Raw genomic sequence first — 21394 nt, 5'->3', positions numbered from 1 at the left:
ATAAATGTAATTTACTTAATGTATAATAAATGATGTTTAATAAATAATGTTTAATGTCAATTTTTATAATCAAAATAATATCAGCAGTCTTTTTTAAAGCAAAATCGTTTTCCTAGTTTTACCTTTTATGATCTGATATAGAAGTGCTTTTTCATCCAAAACAAAAAATAAATAAATGAGGTTCAACATCTCTAAATCCATTTTTTAGACACTTTTCAAAACTTATTTCAGACAACAGTATCAAATAATGAATAAATATAATTACTAAATACAGTCTGTAGCAACCAAAAAACTTAATGCAGCCTGTAGGCTTATAAAGACATCTATGATATGTAATCTTATAAATGGACATGTAGATGCTAAAATGTCCGGTGTACAAATAATATCTTGGAAAACATTTTGGAATGTAAATTAATTTGTATTCATGCCAACACTTACTGCTTTTAAAATCTACAGTATTGCTCTAAAATGATATACATTTACTTTGTGTTGTACAAAAATAGCCAAATATATTTGTTGGCAGAATATGATGAGCTGTGTTATGCACAGCAAAGTTACCAGCTTGAAAATTTAATGCAAGTTTTGATTCATGCATTTGCATTTTATCTTGGTCTATAAATGTCAACAGATGCCAAAAACATCCTCAAGGGGATGAGAGATGTGTTGGGTTGGTATGCGGTTAGTAACCACAGCTGTTAAGTCTGAGATCATAAAATCTGCCTTTGAAAAGTTTCAAAGTGCATTTCTGTGATTTGTAGCCCAGCTGCTAAATGTTTATCAGTGTAAACTACAATTAATTTTTAATTAATACATTCATTTTGTATATTGTTTAAGAAATAGTCCACAGTATTTTTAACAATGAACAAGGTGTTTTAAAAGCTTCTCTCTTAAACTTCCACTTATAAAAATGTTTTAAAATGATTGTATCAAAATTTGCATCTTATTGAGATCAATCAAATACTCCTTAACTTTTTATCCTAGTATTAAACTTTTTTGGTGGCAGAATAAAACTTCTGGTTTATATCATTTGTACATTGTCATCTGTGAATTCGAAAAATCATTTTGCCCTTGTTGAACAATCAATTATTGCTAAGGCCCCATGTGACCATTTACCAAAACCAAACAAACACCTCCATGTATTTTTACAGTTTATAAATTATTTATTATTGTTAAATGATTATTATTCTTTAATTATTATTTCTAAAAGTAATTAGATTTCAGATTAGTCTTAAAATATTGTGACCGTATCCTCTGAGGATGTAGAGAAAGCTTGGCAGAAAACTCTTCATGCTGAAACTTTTACTTGCCCTCAGGTTGATCATTACACCTTTGACCCTCATGAAAACCCAGAAGAAATAAAACATTTTGTTTCCTTTACAGTCAACTTAAAAATCACATACAAACATTATTCGATTATAAACTGATATAAAAACATTTGAGACGTATTTTTATATTAAATACATAAAGAAATCTCTTTTATATCCACATCAAACAAACAAGTCTAATAAAAACTTTAATAATAACAACAAAATAATAAGGATTTGACTATAAACTGATATAAAAAATATTTTTTAAATGTATAAAGAAATCATGTTGATATCTACATTTAGTAAATACACAAAGTGAAAGTTAGATTAACTTAAAAATTACTTCAACTTGTTATTTCAATTTTTTTAAATTAATATTTTCTCACTTTAAGTGAAAAATTCAAGTTGAAAAACTTAATTTTTAGCTGTTGTTTAGTGTACATTTTTCTACACCTTAAACTTTTCACTTAATGTGTGAAAATGAAAGTTGAAAAAAAAATTTTTTTTTTGGGTTACAAAACTCTAAACATGGCTGGGTTATTTTTAACCAATCTAGGTAAAAATTGGACAAAACACATGCTGGGTTAAAAATTACCCAATGTTGGCTTGTTGTTGTTCAACCATGGTTTATAATAACCTAGCATTTGGGTTAAAACAACCCAGCAGTGTGTTCTGTCCAATATTTACCTATTATGGGTCAAACATAATCCAGCCACTTTTTTGGTTGCAATTAAAGTAATGTTTAAAATACTGTAGATTTAACTTTCACTTTTTACAGTGCACGGTAAAAATATTGTTGTCTTAAGTTTAATCAAATTTGTCAATTCAACCTAATATTGCAAGAATTGACTAGTGATGAGTTGACATAACTTGAATTATGTTAAAGTAACATGAAAATATGTTAATATATATGGATATTTTATTATTTTGTTAATATTAAAGTTTATGTTGGACTACAGTATTTGTTTTGTATAAGTTGCGTTCTCAATTGTCAATTGACTTCTAACAATGATTCATTTATAACTTGCCCAGATTGTTTAGAAACATGTTTCCAACATTTCTCGTAATTCTTAAAAAAAATGCATTGTTAGACACACCTCCTTAAACCAGCCGTAGCAAATACTTTTTCCTTATCGCTTCTAGTCAAAAACACTTATCTATAATCTGGTGTATTTATAAAAGTTGTGTATAAAAATCTGATAGGCTGTAATGAATCCACCCCTCATTTCATATTCCAGAGTGCTGTATTCTGTTCATGACAAGTGGAAATCAACTTTCAATGTAACGTAATCCATTTTTGCCACACAGCCCTGGGGCTTTTTTTCTTCTCTCTCTCTCACCTACATACACACACAAGCTCAGGTGTGTCTTTACAAGCTTTGACTTTCAAAGTTATTACTGCACAATTCATCGCTGGGAGCTACAGGTACATGCAACATTGAGATACTAAAGTTGAGACCCCAACTTATCGCTATGAAACTTTCCACCCTGGTGCTTCTTCAATGAAACTGTGAATTGCGATACTGTAAGTCATTTTCTTTTTGCATTATAACTGCTCTGTTACAGTATGAGTAACTCAGTGCTATGCATTGATCTTTGTAGGATGTCATTGGAATCATAAAGCTGTACAGGTCGTAGGCATCGGGTCTCCAAACGCACACTAGTTAGCTATTTGTCCTCTGCAAAGGTATGTATGAGAAATTTCTGTCATAGCCGATGTGAAGATTTTTTGGTAGTGATAATAATGCATTTTAGCCAAACCTTGTATTGTGGTGACTATATAACCAAGTGCAGCATTGCATTGCGGTTGCATCCAATATGCTACAGTAATGACGGTCTTGTTCGTGCATGCTTTCCATTCGCACAAAATAGTTTTTTAACACTTTTTTAAGTTAAAAGGTCGTGTAGTGTAAATCCATTGCGGCTTTGCTTGAATCTTAAAGTTGGGCTGGTGCATTGTGGTATATGATCTGTGGTGTATTTAAATGACAGACTTTACACTCAGGGGGCTTTACGTCTTTTTGTGTGCCGTTGACATGCAATACTGATGGGCTCTGCAGAAAAATATAAAGTTACAGGCTTGTCTCATAGTAATGGTAAAGCACGTGTGTGTGCGTAGTTGATGTCAAGCATTGTGCTATACTACCTTATACTATACTTTATTTAAAACTATTGTAAAGTCATTATGGAAATTCCTAATGTTATTTATGCTTTGTATGTGACCCTGGACCATAAAACCAGTCATAAGGGTCAATTTAAAAACTGAGATTTATGCATCATCTAAAAGATGAATAGATAAGCAGTGTTGGGAAAAGTTACTTTTAAAAGTAATGCATTACAATATTAAAGGTATCCTCTGATTTTCTTTTTTCCGGCTAGATCATCAAGACTATTGGTCCTCCTAGTTGTCAATCAGGAGTGTTGCGCAATTGCATTTTTTTTAAAAAGTGGAGAAGGCGGTTCTTTTCTAAAATTCGAGAAAATCCTCCGCTACACCTTTAAGTTACTCCCAAAAAAAGTAACTAATTGCTTTCCTTAGTTACTTTTCATGGAAAGTAATTCTTACGTTACTTTTTAGTTACTTTTTCATCACTTTCTCTTGGCTGAGGCTTGATCCCTTTCAGGCGTTGCAGGTTTTTTTAAGACTGAAAAGTTCTGCATTCAGAAATTGCATATTTCATCACAAAAATGTCCAGCTCTGGCCTATCATCTCAGTTTCTGACTCAAACTGTTCCCAGGTGTGTACGCATAGAGTGCATAATGTGATTACGTTTAGTTTAAAGGCGCAAAAGAGGATGTTTTTTGCCGACTGAGAATCCAAAAACGGTTACTGAGTTTTTTAAATGAGCGCATGCGTAAGAACAGCCTCCCTCCTTCACGGCTCATTTCTAGGGAACGCCTTCCAAAACTCGTGCACGAATATTTGAACACGAGTGTTTGTTTACCACTGGCATATGCTGTGTCGCATCAGTGGATTCATTATGTGAAATGATTTGATAATAAACAAATAAGACGTTAAAACGTTAGATCAGTCGACGCTACTCGCTTGTGTTTAGTTACTGGAGCGCGCACGTCTCTCACAAGGATAGTAATGGCAGTGATTGACAAGCCAGAGGGCCAATCGCTTATGCGATGACCGCATAAGCAATTGGCTGATGTTTTTAAGGCCCTATCTTGTGCACAGATGACGTATATTAATATTATTACTTTCAGTGCAGCTAATAAATAGTCTTTTATCATTTAATAAAGACAGTTTCAAGTAATATTGCAAAAATGTATAAAACAAACATCCTCTTTTGCACCTTTAATTCAGTACATAATTTGTTTTATATTGAATTAATTAAACTAAAAAAGTAACTTGCATTACTTTTTTGAGAAAGTAACTCAAATATTAATGTGTACATGTAAAAAGTAATGCGTTACTTTACTCGTTACGTCAGAAAAGTAATATTATTACGTAATGCACGTTACTTGTAATGCGTTACCCCCAACACTGTAGATAAGCTATCCATGATAAAATCTGGACGATATACAACTATTAAAAAAAAAACTGGAATCTGAGAGTGCAAAAAACTAAAAATATTGCAAAAGTCGCCTTTAAAGATTTCCAAATGAAGTCGCAACACATATTACTAATAATAAATATGTTTTTGATATAACTTTACTAAATATCTTCATGAAACATGAACTTAACATCCTAATGATTTCACCCGAAATATCTTTTGAATAAAATCATTGATGCAAACTTTGATAAACATAAAGATCTTCAGTCACTGTTAGCCTGTAAGTCATACGTATCTGACTGATGTTATTTTGACTGTGCAATACTCCCTGACCAAAATGTTATGATCCATTGTTTTCATTAATCAGAAAGCAAACCCCTAGGGCGAGCCTACATATGTTTTTGACACATTGATGTTCTCACATGTTTCACTACATTCACTCATTCATCTTCTCTACCCGTTTACCAATCAATCCCGTAGGTCCCGCTATGCAGATTCGATTGGAGGCATCGGCATTCCTGTTTCTCTGTGAGTCTGCTCGTTTCTACTTTGACGTTACTGTAAGCTGACAGTGAAATTACCCTTTGAGTCAATTCAACAGGGACATGTGATCACTTGCATGCTTGGATTAAATGTTTCCCGCTTGTTGACACTTGAATCTTTTAACTTTTTGTTAGATGCATTTCTGATGTATGTTTTTCTGCATACTTCTGTGGTTTTCCTAAAGCCGGTTTGAACGAAGCACTGCCACTCAAATTTATCTGTTGCTTTGCATATTGCAATCTTAGTCTGGGCTTTTGGCACGTACAGTACAGTGCCAGCTGATCACAAAGGCATTCAGCAGATGTCTAATGTTTTTATTGTCTAGTCTTGTTTTTCCCCACATTTTTCCAGGTTTTATGATCTGATCCTTTTCTTTAAGCAGTTACTTACTATGTTCTTAAAATAATGTATTGCCCCTTAAAACTTTCATGAGCTTTTAAAAGAAAAGTCCAATTTTAGTGTTTGCAAATTTATGAAAACCAAAATTTTTTATACTGCTGCTAAAATTACTTTATTAAAACATGACTTTAGGTCACGCTGTCTACTTCAAAGCTGAAGTAACCCAACGTTTGTGATTTGTAGTGATTGCAGCTCCAGTTTACCTCCAGGATGAATGTGTGGGGAATTCGTGTTATCCTCACCTCGGTGACCTCATGGTGGGTCGTGCCGCCCAGCTCACGGCATCCTCTACCTGTGGCCTTAACAGACCGCAAAACTATTGCATCTTGGGATACCTAGAGGTCAGTTGTCAAAACAACAATCAATGTCATTGAGCATGTGTTGTAAAAGCATTATTTAAAGAGTATTTCTGGGTGTTTGGATTTAATGTTGCAGTTATCCCAAAATGGCCAGCCTATCACAACTACAGATTTCTGGGTCACAACCAACTTGATCTCAAGAAAAAATTTAGTATGAATTAGTATTTTAATCATACAAAAATCTTTTATTTTGGTTTCGTCAACTAGATTGTAGTAAAATGAATTATTTAGTAAAATAGTTTCGAATACAAATGTTTTAAGAGATTTAAAGATGCAAATATTACAAATTACCTTTTAAAGGCTTACAATGAAAATGAAAACACCAAACCAATGAGTCCTCTGAAATAAACATGAACCAGATAATGTGCATGTCAAGATAGAATTATATTTTATATATAAAATTACATATATTATTGTTTATAGTGCTATACAGGTGCTGGTCATATAATTAGAATATCATAAAAAAGTTATTTATTTCACTAGTTTCATTCAAAAAGTGAAACTTGTATATTATATTCACAGACTGATATATTTCAAATGGTTACTTCTTTTATCTTTGATGATTATCAGTATATTAGAAAATTAGAATATTGTGATAAGTTCCAATATTTACGGCACCTTGTGCAACACTCTAATCAGTTAATTAACTCAAAACTTTTTTTTTCAAAAATTAACCTGCAAAAGCCTTTAAATGGTCTCTCAGTCTAGTTTTGTAGGCTACACAATCATGATGAAGACTGCTGACTTGACAGTTGTCCAAAAAATGACAATTGACACCTTGCACAAAGAGGGCAAGACACAAAAGGTCATTGAAAAAGAGGCTGGCTGTTCACAGAGCTCTGTGTCCAAGCACATTAATAGAGAGGCGAAGGGAAGGAAAAGATGTGGTAGAAAAAAGTCTACAAGCAATAGGGATAACCGCACCCTGGAGAGCATTGTGAAACAAAATCCATTCAAAAATGTGGTGGAGATTTACAAAGAATGGACTGCAGCTGGAGTAAGTGCTTCAAGAACCACTACTCACAGACGTATGCAACACAACGTTTCCACAGTCAATGATGGTTTGGGATGTCATGTCATCTGCTGGTGTTGGTCCACTGTGTTTTCTGAGGTCCAAGGTCAACGTGGCCGTATGCCAGGATGTTTTAGAGCACTTCATGCCTCCTGCTGCTGACCAACTTCCAACAGGACTTGGCATCTGCACCCAGTGCCAAAGTTACCAGTACCTGGTTTAAGGACCATGGTATTTCTGTTCTTAATTGGCCAGCAAACTCGCCTGACCTTAACCCCATGGGGTATTGTGAAGAGGAAGATGCGATATGCCAAACCCAACAATGCAGAAGCGCTGAAGCCACTATCAGAGCGACTGGGCTCTCATAACACCTGAGCAGTGCCATAGAACTTATCGACTCCATGCCATGCTGCATTGCTGCAGTAATTCAGGCAAAAGGAGCTCCAACTAAGTATCGAGTGCTGTACATGCTCATACTTTACATGTTCACATAGACCACAGAGTCAAGTGAGATCTCCTTAACTCTGCAAGTTTTATTTAATCTCAAATATCAAATGGTTCATGTTCTCTATCATTAAAAACAGTCACAGCAAACAGCAGGCACAGGGTTTATTTACTGCTTATCAATGACGACTCACAAACATGCGCGGGGTTTGTGCGCTTGTCAATGACAGCTACTGCTCACAAACATGCTAAAGTGCTTATCAATGTGTGTGTGTGCTTATCAATGATGGGCATTGAATTCCACAGAGTTTTTCGAGGAAACCTGCGGGCACGGATTCCGTTTGGGCCTGCATGTGTATGAAAGTGTGAAGAAACTGAGCTCAGTGCTGGCATTGACTTTAGTATTTGTTTATATAATAAGGCAACACATATTCAACCTACACCTAAGCACAGGCACTACACTTCTGAACAATGGTAACCACAAAACAAAAAATAGCAAACTCTTCTAAATCTCCAACATAAATGAATGTTTAACACTACTAAGTCTTTACTGAAAACCACATACAATATCACTTAATTTAAAAAATGCTCTCGTAATGACGGCTCATGCAAAGCAAGCTATGTTAATGTTAAACTGAATACATTTTTTCTTTCTGAGCTTACCTGGCAGATTGAATGCCATAAATTTTATAATAACCACCAAAAGGAAAGTTTGTGAAACTCAAAGCGGTGAAATAGCTGAACACACATAAAACTTCTAATTTAAAGGAAAACACCACAGTTTTTCAACATTTTACTATGTTCTTACCTCAGCTCAGACAAATGAATACATACCTATCTTTTTTCAATGCATGCATTTAATCTTTGTACAGCGCGTTGTGAATGTGTTAGTATTTAGCCTAGCCCCATTCATTCCTTAGGATCCAAACAGGGATGAATTTAGAAGCCAACAAACACTTCCATGTTTTCCCTATTTAAAGACTGTTACATGAGTAGTTACACGAGTAAGTATGGTGGCACAAAATAAAATAAAACTTCAATCTCGGCGCGCAGTAACATCGTCACTCCTAAATACTCCCCCCTGGCTCAAACTTCCATCACACAGTCTCACCCCATTTCGTCAATATTTGACGACACTTGACCATTCGTCATATGTTGACGTGAAGGGTATACCTTTCGCGTCATTTTTTGACGAACTGGGGACTTCAATACTATTACGTCCGTTGCATTCTCTTTCCTATTTTATTACCATTTGCGCGTCGGTTTAGGGTTAGATTACGCAAAATTAAACAGTGTACGCGAAATTAAACAGTGTACGCGAAATTAAACAGTTGTCACCTGGCGTTGGGGTTAGAAACAGTTGTCACCTGGCGTTGGGGTTAGAGTTAGGTTTGGGTAGGGATGTCATTATGTAAATCTAACCCTAAACCGACGCGCAAATGGTAATAAAATAGGAAAGAGAATGCAACGGACGTAATAGTATTGAAGTCCCCAGTTCGTCAAAAAATGACGCGAAAGGTATACCCTTCACGTCAACATATGACGAATGGTCAAGTGTCGTCAAATATTGACGAAATGGGGTGAGACTGGGTTGACTTCCATCAATATTACTGCGCCCAAGCTCGAAGTGCTGCACACTAAGTGCTCTTCTGCCATACAATATAGTTCTCATTTTTAGCCGCTTGTGCCGCTTGTGCCACAATACTTACTCGTGTAACTACTCATACCCTAAAAGGTACAACTTTGTATTATGTTTAGTATACCTGTAAAGGTACAAAACGTAACCTTAGGGTTACCATCCCAGCGAAAGAAAAGGTACAGTTTTATACCTTTTATTCTGACAGTGTACATGATCTATTATCAGAAAAATACATGCATTATTTTTTGCACCAGTCCACAACAAATCAGTTAAGCCATTCAAGTAGCCGCTTTCAGCACCGCATGCTTTTAATCTTATTTTACGGTCTGACAAACCCTTTGGGTAATACATACTACAGACAAGTTCAGATGTGCATTTATAGCTGTCACATCGGTCATTACCTTTTCACTGTCACAAGACTAATTTATGGCTCCTCCCAAACACCTTCCCCCCGGCCTCGTCTATACGGTTGATAACCTTGGTATGTGGGTGTGTCAGTCATTTTCTAAATTTACACTACTTTTCCCCACTGCAAAGGTGATTTAATACCTATGTGTTGATGCTTGTGTATCTTGGTAGGTTTATCGGGTATTTAAATGAGATTATTTATGTAAAGGACAAGTCTTGTTCTTACATGTCTACACCTGAAAGTCACTGTATTCATGCTATACGACTTTCACATTTCAATAGTAAATGCTTGTAAGGCCTTGCCAGGAGGCATTGGAAAGGAAATTATGTAAGGTATATAATATACAGCCAATACTTTTCATTATTACAAAATCCTTTAGGATTACTATAAAGCTTTCTCTGTATAAGAACATAAATAAATGTCCTTATCATTCCTTAAAAGGAATGCTACATCAGTATTATACATGGTGGTTGGGTAAAATATAGACAAACGCAACCAGAGGGTTAAATGAACCTATTCTGGGTTGTTTCAACCAATGGTTTGGTACTTTTCTATGTTAATTTAACCAAATGGTTGAGTGGCACAGTGGCTTAGTGGGTAGCACTATTGCTTCACAGCAAGAAGGTTCTCGGTTCGAGCACCGAGTTTGCATGTTATCCCTGTATCAGCATGGGTTTACTCTGGTTTCCTCCCACAGTCGAAGGACATGCAAGTTTGTTCAATTGTAGATGCCAAATTGTCCCAACTTATTGGTTGGAAGATTGCAAATTGCAACCAACCTTAATTTTGAAACACAATGAGAAGCTACAGTAGCTGCCACAGGACAAACATGTCGTCGTCTGAGACAACGTAGGGTCGAAATGCGCTCTGTGGAACGGTTTGTCCGTATAGGGCTACTGTAGAAATATGGCGGCGACTTCCATGTAAAGGGGATCGCACACTGGCCGCCAGGTGGCGCCTGTCCGTGCCGCCCAGCTGTGACTCAGGAAGTTGCTCAAATCCCTGTCGCGCCACACAGCGCCACTCACATAGTTTAACATTAAATAACATCATATTTGTCCCAAATCATTAACGATTAACATTGGCTGCTAACGTATATTTTGTATTTTGAAGTAGATGCTATCTGACGAAGCTCGCGCTATTTAATGTGCACTTCCGGTTTACAATACCTCCGAGTTGTCCTAGACGCGACTCGACGCGACGCTGAGCTGCGCAGCCGGTGTGCGATCCCTTTAAGGGGACCTGCAGTGTATGTAGATAAAAATAACTCATTCCAAGGTAATAAAAACAATACAGTTCATTATGTAAGGTCTTTATACGCAACCCAGTCTCACGGCAAGTCGTGTTATAGTGACGAAAATTTTGATTAATTTATTCATGTTTGATGACACAAATTTCCGCTGTTTTTCGTGTCTCTGGAGACCAATGTCTTTTTCGCCCTTCTCAGCACGAATTTCTATCAGTGGCTGTTCGTGTCTGTGGCACGACTTTCTTTATCGTGTCATTTTATTTTTTTTCTCATCGTTCTTTGCTATTTTTAAATCATTGTCCCTTAGAGTTAGAATTACTTTCTGCGACTTCCTAACGCAGGGTTAGATTCGGGGTTTGCGTTACGATGTAATTTTATGCATTGGTTTCTACATGTTTTTCGTCCACTTTTAAAACTATTCTCATCTGGAGTTGGGGTCAGAGTTGGGGTTTGCATTAGGAAGTCGCAGAAAGTGATTCTAACCCAAACCCCAAACGACAATGGTCAAAAAATAGAAAACAAAATATAAAATGACACGATAAAGAAAGTCTTGCCACAGACACGAACAGCCATTGATAGAAATTCGTGCTGGGAAGGACGAAAAAGACATTAGTCTCCAGAGACACGAAAAACAGTGGAAATTCATGTCATCAAACACAAATAAATTGATCAAAATTTTTGTTACTATAACACGAGTTGCAGTGAGACTGGGTTGTTATACAGAACTGTTAATATAATATGTATAATATATATTGTGGCGAAACGGAAAAGCCCTGTGTGGTTGGTATTGCCGGTGAATTATTTTTTCGAGGGTGCACAATGTTAAGTTCGTCACAACATGTATGTAGCCCGTCATGTGTGTGGTTTGTAATTTCAAAATATGTGTTCGATGCATCGAGTGAACCTGTGTGTATCACGTGTCTTATCAACATGTGATGCACATGGTTTACATGACGCAACAAACACACATTTTGAAAACACAAGCAACACACATGACACTTCGAACACATATTTTGCAGTCTAGGGGCCCTTTCTTGCAGCCAGCGTAATTGACTTTGTCAGTGACGCATGTATCATTCGTATTTTGCACTGGCGCACAGCGGGTTTTTCCCTCCACAGACGCACGTCGGCAAACTAGGGAATGAACTTGCGCTCCCTGGGCGGTTCAGCGCAAAAAAGGAGGCTTGTTCCGGCGCAAACCATCCCTGATGCTATTTTGCAGTTTCAAAAAACAATTGCGCCACTGACCAGAAAAAACTAGTCTAAAGTCAGTGGCCCGTTGCGCGTTGTTCATTATGCAATTTTAAGGGCGCATGCTTGACCATAATGTATAGCGGACACAACGCGCACACCCTTTGCTTATCTAATCTACACAGATGCAACAGTTATTTTTGCAAATCATAAATTGTTACAATAAAAAATATTAACACATGAGATAAGGGAAATCATTGTGGTAAGCATTGTGGTGATACTTTTTATTTATTTTGTGTGGCTGCGTTAAAAAATTATCTTGCAAATAACGATTAAAATATTTTCATAAGTTTGTTGTATGGCTGTATTACGTTTATTTTATGTAAATAATAATTAAAATGTTTTCATTAGAAACCTTAAGTGTACTTTGGTGTTGGACTGCTTGCGTTTCTTGGCTTTCAGCGGTGGGTGGACGCAGCGATGTCCTCTGCTGGCGTCTGTGTAGAGGCAGATCCACCTCCCGTTACACTGTGTGCCCGATTTATGCTGGCAAGCTTGGGATTCCCCCGTCTCCTGACATCCTGATGAGACAATTGTGCCTATTTCCTCTCACGCCTGTTTAACCGACGCTAATTTGGGCGGGTTTCTCCTATCCCCATACAAAACAACTTCTCTGTCTGTGACTGCTCTTACAAGAACGTCGGTCTCCTCGGCTGTGAGCCGCTCCTGGCGTGCGCCTGGTAAATCCGTCATAATAATAGCAACCCGCCATGGAACTTGCGCACTTGCGTTTAAAGGGCATGTTGGATGACGTTCTGATTGGTTTATTTGACGTTACGCCCAAACCACACCTATGAATAATGAACCTACTTCAGACCAACCCCTTATTGATTTGCGCCTGGTGCAAGAGTTATTTCTCCCGCCGGGAAAATAGCAACAGCGCCCAAGATCCGCCCACAAAGTCACTTGCGCTTCGCGCTTGCGTTTCAGATCGTTAAAATAGGGCCCTTGGAGTGAGTATGTCTAGTCAACGAGTTCCTAGTGCTGTGATGTTTTCATGTCAGCCTGAAGCATCCATGCGTGCTGTTTTTGTAGAGTTGCAAACCATTGGAGTTGTTGCTGCATGTAGCAAGTTTTACATATCTACAATCAGCGCCTAAAGTAGAAAAGCGTGGGAGGAAAAAGTCCATGGATGTTTTCAAACAGTTCTTCTAAAACCTATCTGCTTTATTTGGGTCAGTGAGATAAAACTTTTTTCACAAAAAATGTTTTTCAAAACGTCTTATCAAAAGTTAATGCGTCTATGTATTTTGATTTTGTCTTTAGGTTTTTTATACCTCTTTGATCAACCAACTGCTTGGGCATGTTTATTGTTTTCTTTGTTTTTTTTCTATGTGAATTCAATGTTTATTCCCAGTGTGTATAGGAAAAGCATTTTGGGATAATGCAGAACCACCTATTGTCATTTTTTTGGGAAAACTAAGTTAATCTAAATTAATTTTTTTCCTTATGTGGTTATTTTTTGAATTTTGTTTCAAGTTTTCTTGACTGTTTATGAGTTGCATTAAGTAATGGAATGATATTAAGAAATAATTAAATAACCAAATAGTTGGATTTTTCCATATTTTACCCAACCTTGAGTTGAAAACAACCCAGCATTTTTCGTGTGTACTTTTCTTAATCCATAATGTTGTTTTTTCTATTGACTGGTTAGATATCTTTTCTTCATACTTAATTATTGTCATGACTGCTGGGTGATCGATGGCTGTGTGATCTGTGTGTGTGTGTTGTTTACCTGTGGTGCCGGTTCCTCGTGTGTTCACTAACTCCGCCCCCTTGTTTCAGTTGATTGTTCACCGGTGGTGTCTCGTTTACCTTTCCCTTTATATTGCACGTAGTCCTGTCCTTTGTTGCGCGCTCATTGTTTTATCACAGTCCTGTTGCCCTGCCTTGTCTTGTCAGACGCTCTCTGTCTTTCCCTTTGTTACCCCAGGTTTGGTTTCGGCATTCGGGGACACGTCTTCACCCGGACCGCTCGCTTGTTGGAGCATTGGATTATACTGACTTTGTTTGTCTCTCGACACAGCTGGTTCGCTTCGTTTCTAGGCGGTATACCAGCTGTCTCCCTCTCTCCGGTTTGCATCATCACCCGTGAGTGGAGTTCACCCATTTTACCTTGTGGATTATATTGACTCTAATTACTGTTGTTTCTCGGAACCACTGGTTCGCTTCGTTTTTAGGCGGTGACCAGTGGGTTCCGGGTGGTCCTTCATCATCTGGATTACACAGTGGATTATCCGTCTGAGAACTTGGACTTCCATCTCCGCCTGTCATCCACCTTCAGGGCGGCGTGTTTCATCCCTCTGTTGCGTGTGGTGGCAGTGCTGGCGTTCTCGACGGAGCGCGTGGGTGGCTCTCTCTTCCTTTGGATCTGTACTGAATTATTGTGTAGCGCCGACTCACTCTCCCCTACTGTGGGAGTGATTCATTCCCACAGTAGTGATTCCATCAGAGTGAGTCAACGGGTGTACGCCGTGTGTGGATCTACCAGTGACTTGCTCTCCTGATTTCTACATTTTTCTAAATAAACTATTTAACTTGCACTTGACTCTGAGTCCGTTTCCTGACAGATGAGCGCGCCACATATGGAGTCAGCAAGTTTAGAGAGTCGGGAGGTACAGACCGCCCTTCACCAGCAGGGGGCGGCCATCGACCAACATTCGTCGTTATTGTCTGCTGCTGCCAGAGATTTCAGCATCCTGTCTGAGCAACTGAAAGAGCTCAGCAATCGCTTGGACCAAGTGACTCCTCACCATGAAGCCCCAACCTCATCCGGAGGAGCCGCTTCATTTGAACGGGAGCCACACACGGCTACACCCCCCACCTACAATGGCGATCCCAACACCTGCAGATCCTTTTTACAGCAGTGCTCTCTCGTCTTCGCACTCCAGCCCCGTCGATTTTCTTCATCCACTTCCAAGGTGGCCTATGTCCTGACATTACTCACTGGAAGGGCGAGAGACTGGGGTATGGCCGCCTGGGGGGCTAAAGCTCCTTTTACTTTTTCATTTGAGGCTCTCGAGGAGGAGATGTTAAAACTATTTGACCGCTCACTCAAGGGAGACATGGCAGCGGCTGAGTTGGTGAGATTACGGCAACGTAATGACTCTGTTACTGATTTCGCCATACGATTCAAAACGCTCGCTATTTGCTGCAACTGGAATGACGCGGCATTAAGAGCACAGTTCCTCGAGGGTCTCACGCCAGGTATTCAAGACGAGATTGCACTGAGGGAGCCACCCACGTCCCTGGAAGCTGTCATCGATCTGGCTCTGAGGGTCGAGTCTCGCCATCGGCAGAGAGATCTGCGTCGCTCATTTCGCCACCTGATGTCAGAACCAGGGGAGATCGCTTCAGAGACGCCCTCCGAGGAGCCTATGCAGCTGGGCAAGTTCCGAATTTCTGCTGGAGAGAGAAGTCGTCGGCTGTCTAATGGCCTCTGTTTGTATTGTGGCAAGCCGGGGCATCTGGCGGCCACCTGTCCGGTAAAAGCTCACGCCCGCCGATGAACCTGGGAGTCTCGGTGGGCGCATCGTCATTTAAATCTCCCGTGAGCAGCACCACACTACCTGTCATGATTAACTCTTTTTCGTCACAGGCGTTGCTGGATTCCGGTGCGGAGGCGTGTCTTTTGGATGCTGGGTTGGCCAAGTCCTGGGGTATTCCATTCATCCCTCTCTCCTCCCCTTTGTCTGCCTGGACATTGAAGGGCCAGCATATGGCCGTGATCACGCACCGCACACCCCCTGTGAGTTTGTTTGTTTCTGGCAATCATCGTGAGGAGATTGAATTCTACATCTTAGAAGATTCACAATCGCCAGTCATTTTAGGTCATGACTGGCTATCCAAACATAATCCTCACGTTGATTGGCAGAACAATGTTGTGTTATCATGGAAGTCTTCGTGTTATGTTTCTTGTCTTGGTCCTGCTCCCTCTCTTGTCTCTTGTTCTGTCTCGCAGGTCCCGGCTATCGATCTCTCAGGGGTCCCGGCGGAGTACTCGGATCTGTATCAGGTTTTCAGTAAGTCCCGGGCCACTTCTCTGCCTCCTCATCGGTCGTATGATTGCGAGATTAAACTACTTCCCAACACTTCTCCGCCTAAGGGTCGCATATTTTCCCTAGCTAAACCAGAAAGAGAGGCTATGGATAAGTACATTAATGACGCTCTTAAAGCCGGTCTCATTCGCCGCTCCTCGTCTCCAGCCGGTGCTGGATTTTTCTTTGTAAAAAAGAAAGACGGGTCTCTTCGTCCGTGCATTGATTATCGAGGGCTGAATGACATTACTGTTAAGAATAAGTACCCCTTGCCTTTAATGTCATCAGCATTCGAGTTATTACAGGGAGCGCGCGTATTTACCAAATTGGATCTGCGCAACGCTTATCATTTGGTACGTATTAGAGAGGGCGATGAGTGGAAGACAGCCTTTAATACACCTTCTGGACACTGGGAATATTCCGTTCTGCCGTTCGGTCTTTGTAACGCTCCAGCTGTCTTCCAGACCATGGTCAATGAAGTGCTGGGTGACATGATTAACAGATTTGTCTTTGTGTATCTCGATGACATTCTCATCTTTTCTCCCTCCATGCAGATACACACTCAGCACGTTCGCATGGTTTTACAACGGCTATTAGAGAATCAGCTATTTGTTAAGGCGGAGAAGTGCGAGTTCCACAAGAAGTCGGTTTCGTTTCTGGGTTTTGTCATTGCCGAGGGAGAAATTCGTCCCGATCCCGCTAAGGTTAAGACGGTTGCCGATTGGCCAGTACCCGACACTCGGAAGGAGCTTCAGCGATTTCTGGGGTTCGCCAATTTTTATCGGCGTTTCATCAGAAATTTTGGTCAGATCGCTAAGCCTCTTACCGCTCTCACTTCACCTAATGTATGTTTCCGTTGGAGTAGAGAGGCTCAGGAGGCCTTTGATGTGTTAAAATCCCGGTTCATCTCTGCACCTGTCCTCTCTATTCCCGATCCGGCTAAACAATTTATAGTGGAAGTGGATGCATCTGATGTCGGGGTAGGCGCCGTCTTATCACAGCGATCGTCTATTGATGGGAAAGTACATCCGTGTGCTTTTTTCTCTCACCGGTTAAACCCAGCAGAACGTAATTACGACATAGGGAATCGGGAGCTGTTGGCGGTTAGACTCGCTTTGGGTGAGTGGCGTCACTGGTTGGAGGGAACCTCGGAGCCCTTTCTGGTCTGGACGGATCATAAGAATCTTGAATATATCCGTTCGGCCAGAAGACTAACATCTAGGCAGGCTCGTTGGGCACTCTTCTTTGATCGTTTCAACTTCACCCTCTCGTACCGGCCTGGCTCGAAAAATACCAAGCCTGATGCTCTCTCCCGTCTGTTCGAAAAGTCCGATTCGGAGAGGACGGAGACCATTCTCCCGGAGGGGAGGGTGGTCGGCGCCCTCGTATGGGGAATCGAACAGCGGGTGAGAGAGGCCGGCCGGGAGGGGGAAGTTCCGGAGGGGTGTCCAGCGGGTCGCCTATGGGTTCCTGAGCGGTTACGTTCCGATGTCATCCGGTGGGGTCACGAGTCCAAATTTGTCGGCCATCCAGGTATTCGGAGAACGCTGGCTGCCGTCCGTCAGCGTTTTTGGTGGCCTTCTATGTCCACTGACGTCAGACAGTTTGTATTAGCCTGTTCGGTTTGTGCTCGTAATAAAGTATCTAATTTACCACCCGCTGGTCTGCTTAAATCTTTGCCCGTGCCCTCCCGCCCCTGGTCTCATATAGCTCTTGATTTTGTCACCGGCTTACCGGCATCTAATGGTAACACTGTTGTTCTAACTGTGGTGGATCGTTTTTCGAAGGCGGTTCATTTCATTCCCCTGCCCAAGCTACCTTCTGCAAAAGAGATGGCTCAGGTTTTGATTAATCACGTTTTTCGGTTACATGGTATTCCGACTGACGTAGTGTCAGATAGGGGTCCTCAGTTCATCTCTCGTTTTTGGCAGGAGTTTTGTAGACAAATTGGCGCCACGGCCAGCTTGTCGTCTGGTTATCACCCGCAGACCAATGGGCAATGCGAACGGGCTAATCAGGATCTCGGTAGAACGCTCCGCTGTCTGTCGTCACAATATCCGAATTCCTGGTGCGATCAGCTCCCGTGGGTTGAATATTCTCATAATTCTCTTCCCGTTACGTCTACCAATTTGTCCCCGTTTGAACTTTCCATCGGTTATCAACCTCCCCTGTTTCCATCACAGGAGCCCGAGGCAGCGGTTCCGTCTGCGTTAGCTTTCGTACGCAGGTGCAGACGCACCTGGAGGAGAGCTAAGACACTGTTATTATCTAATTCCAGACGAACCAAAGCTGCAGCTGATCGTCATCGGCGACCTCCACCCCGTTACGTTTGTGGTCAAAAGGTATGGCTTTCTACCAAGGATCTGTCTCTCCGTGAGCCTTCTCGTAAGCTGGCTCCGAGATTCATTGGGCCATACAGTATTTCTAAGGTCATTAATCCGGTGACGATTAAGCTTAAGTTACCCCTTTCTCTTGGTCGGGTTCACCCTGTTTTTCATGTATCCAAGGTTAAACCTGTGATGTTTGCTCGCTATAACCCCCCTGTCTCTGCCCCTAATCCCCCCGCCCCTCGTCTAGTGGATGGTGCCCCTGTCTACACTGTTAAGAGGTTACTAGACTCCCGCCGCAGGGGCAGAGGATTTCAGTATTTAGTGGATTGGGAAGGATACGGTCCTGATGAGAGGAGCTGGGTTCCGGGTCGGGATTTGCTGGATCCTGGGCTGATCGAGGACCTCCGTCGGCGACAGGGTGAGTTCCCCGGTCCGTCTGGTGCCGGTCGTGGAGGGGGGGCTACTGTCATGACTGCTGGGTGATCGATGGCTGTGTGATCTGTGTGTGTGTGTTGTTTACCTGTGGTGCCGGTTCCTCGTGTGTTCACTAACTCCGCCCCCTTGTTTCAGTTGATTGTTCACCGGTGGTGTCTCGTTTACCTTTCCCTTTATATTGCACGTAGTCCTGTCCTTTGTTGCGCGCTCATTGTTTTATCACAGTCCTGTTGCCCTGCCTTGTCTTGTCAGACGCTCTCTGTCTTTCCCTTTGTTACCCCAGGTTTGGTTTCGGCATTCGGGGACACGTCTTCACCCGGACCGCTCGCTTGTTGGAGCATTGGATTATACTGACTTTGTTTGTCTCTCGACACAGCTGGTTCGCTTCGTTTCTAGGCGGTATACCAGCTGTCTCCCTCTCTCCGGTTTGCATCATCACCCGTGAGTGGAGTTCACCCATTTTACCTTGTGGATTATATTGACTCTAATTACTGTTGTTTCTCGGAACCACTGGTTCGCTTCGTTTTTAGGCGGTGACCAGTGGGTTCCGGGTGGTCCTTCATCATCTGGATTACACAGTGGATTATCCGTCTGAGAACTTGGACTTCCATCTCCGCCTGTCATCCACCTTCAGGGCGGCGTGTTTCATCCCTCTGTTGCGTGTGGTGGCAGTGCTGGCGTTCTCGACGGAGCGCGTGGGTGGCTCTCTCTTCCTTTGGATCTGTACTGAATTATTGTGTAGCGCCGACTCACTCTCCCCTACTGTGGGAGTGATTCATTCCCACAGTAGTGATTCCATCAGAGTGAGTCAACGGGTGTACGCCGTGTGTGGATCTACCAGTGACTTGCTCTCCTGATTTCTACATTTTTCTAAATAAACTATTTAACTTGCACTTGACTCTGAGTCCGTTTCCTGACAATTATAAGATATTAAAGCAATAAGTCCCAAGAAGCAGTGGGTTACCAGTGCATTTTATAACAGCTAAGGGGCGTTGTTAGGCACGAAAACGGTTACTTCATATGCATAACGTTAGAGGGATTTTATAAAATAAAACACAAATAAGTTGTAATTATATTAGTACAAATATTAGTCTTCCGCCAAACAAAGTAGTTCCTCAGAATCAAGAGTGGCTGCAACAGAGCGCAGTTCACAACCAACACAGATGCAGCAAAGACACAATGAAAATATGATTTAAGACTGTGGTGTTTATTTTATAAATCAACATTCATCTAATTTAATTTATACATTAACATTTATATCGTGCAACTGTTGAAGTGATGATCAAATATGCTTGGAAGCATGCTGAACTCTTTCCCCGTCAGCGGTTTTTTTTAGTTGCCACTCAGTTTTAGTTTAATGCCTTACAGAAAAATTATCTTCTTTAAATAAACATAAAATATCAAATAAAAGAACAGACCATCAGCTTTCAAACAACAACAACAACAACAAAAAAATGTCATCTTACCTTCATTTGTTCTCTTATCAGTTATCACCTCTCAACTTTTCAGCTAAAAGCGGAGATAATTAAATTTTTGTGAAGAACTTTTGTAAGAGATCAGATTCAGAGCCATCAAAACTTACACGTCACGCTAAATCCACCACAACGCTGTTGTGTCGAGTGAATGCGTCAGTGTTTAAGTTGGGTAAGATTGCCATCTAGAGGATAATAGCGGAAATATCAATTGAAGACAAAAACAACTCAGAGAACGTTTTCTCTTTATTGACGAAATGACTGAACAATATCTATGACATTTATCTGGATATCGCCATAATTGTGCAAATGTATAAAAATAAAAATATGATTAAATACTGTGGTGTTTATTTTCAGCAACAGTGGCGCAGTGATACTTATGTAATACGGTCTTAACCGTGGGTTTACCGGGGTACTTTATCACGGCTTAGAGCGCGTTTCAACCAATAAGAATGAAGAACCAGAACGAGCCGTTTTATAAAAAACATTAATGGTCTTTTTCTCAAAATTCAGAATGAGAGGAAGTGCTTCACATGCGACTCTAGAAGTCCCTACAATCCCTACCAGAATCCCAACAGCCATCGCATTGAGCATGTCATCACCACCTTTCAACCTGAGCGCAATAAGAGATGGTGGCAGTCTGAAAACGGTGCGTTCCTCAAAAAAACTTCCTTGTTTTTTTAGATCTTCAGTGATTTCTTTCATATTGAATATAACATGTGACTCAATCTTTAAATCTCAGGCGTGCATGAAGTCAACATTCAGCTGGACTTGGAAGCAATGTTTCAGTTTAGTCATCTGATATTGACGTTTAAGGTAAATTCAGCACCTTCATTTCTTATTTGTGAGTCCATTCACTCTTAAAAATAAAGGTGCTTGAAAGGTTTTACAGCGATGCCATAAAATAAATTTTTTTTGGTTCCTCAAAGAACCATTTGGTCAAAGGTTCTGAAAAAAACATTACTTTCTTACTGTAACTTTTTATAATCTAAAAAAAAAAGGTTC

The 21394-nt window shown here is 40.5% G+C and overlaps 1 protein-coding gene across 1 annotated transcript in view; it reads left to right on the top strand.

Moving 5' to 3' along the window:
- Positions 1-2795: 2795 nt before the first annotated feature.
- Positions 2796-21394, top strand: part of lamb4 (laminin, beta 4) — a 39479-nt gene continuing 20880 nt past the window's right edge. Inside the window, exons 1-6 of the mRNA XM_065292160.1 lie at positions 2796-2832; positions 2910-2994; positions 5291-5338; positions 5936-6093; positions 20903-21038; positions 21132-21205. Of these exons, the coding sequence (XP_065148232.1) occupies positions 5299-5338; positions 5936-6093; positions 20903-21038; positions 21132-21205 (408 nt within the window). The 5' untranslated portion in view covers positions 2796-2832; positions 2910-2994; positions 5291-5298. The remainder of the gene's footprint in view (positions 2833-2909; positions 2995-5290; positions 5339-5935; positions 6094-20902; positions 21039-21131; positions 21206-21394) is intronic.

This window comes from Paramisgurnus dabryanus, chromosome 23, assembly GCF_030506205.2.
Source record: "Paramisgurnus dabryanus chromosome 23, PD_genome_1.1, whole genome shotgun sequence".
Classification (NCBI taxonomy): Eukaryota; Metazoa; Chordata; class Actinopteri; order Cypriniformes; family Cobitidae; genus Paramisgurnus; species Paramisgurnus dabryanus.
The sequence above is the reverse complement of the archived record's forward strand: the minus strand, read 5'-3'. Positions and strand labels throughout refer to the sequence as shown.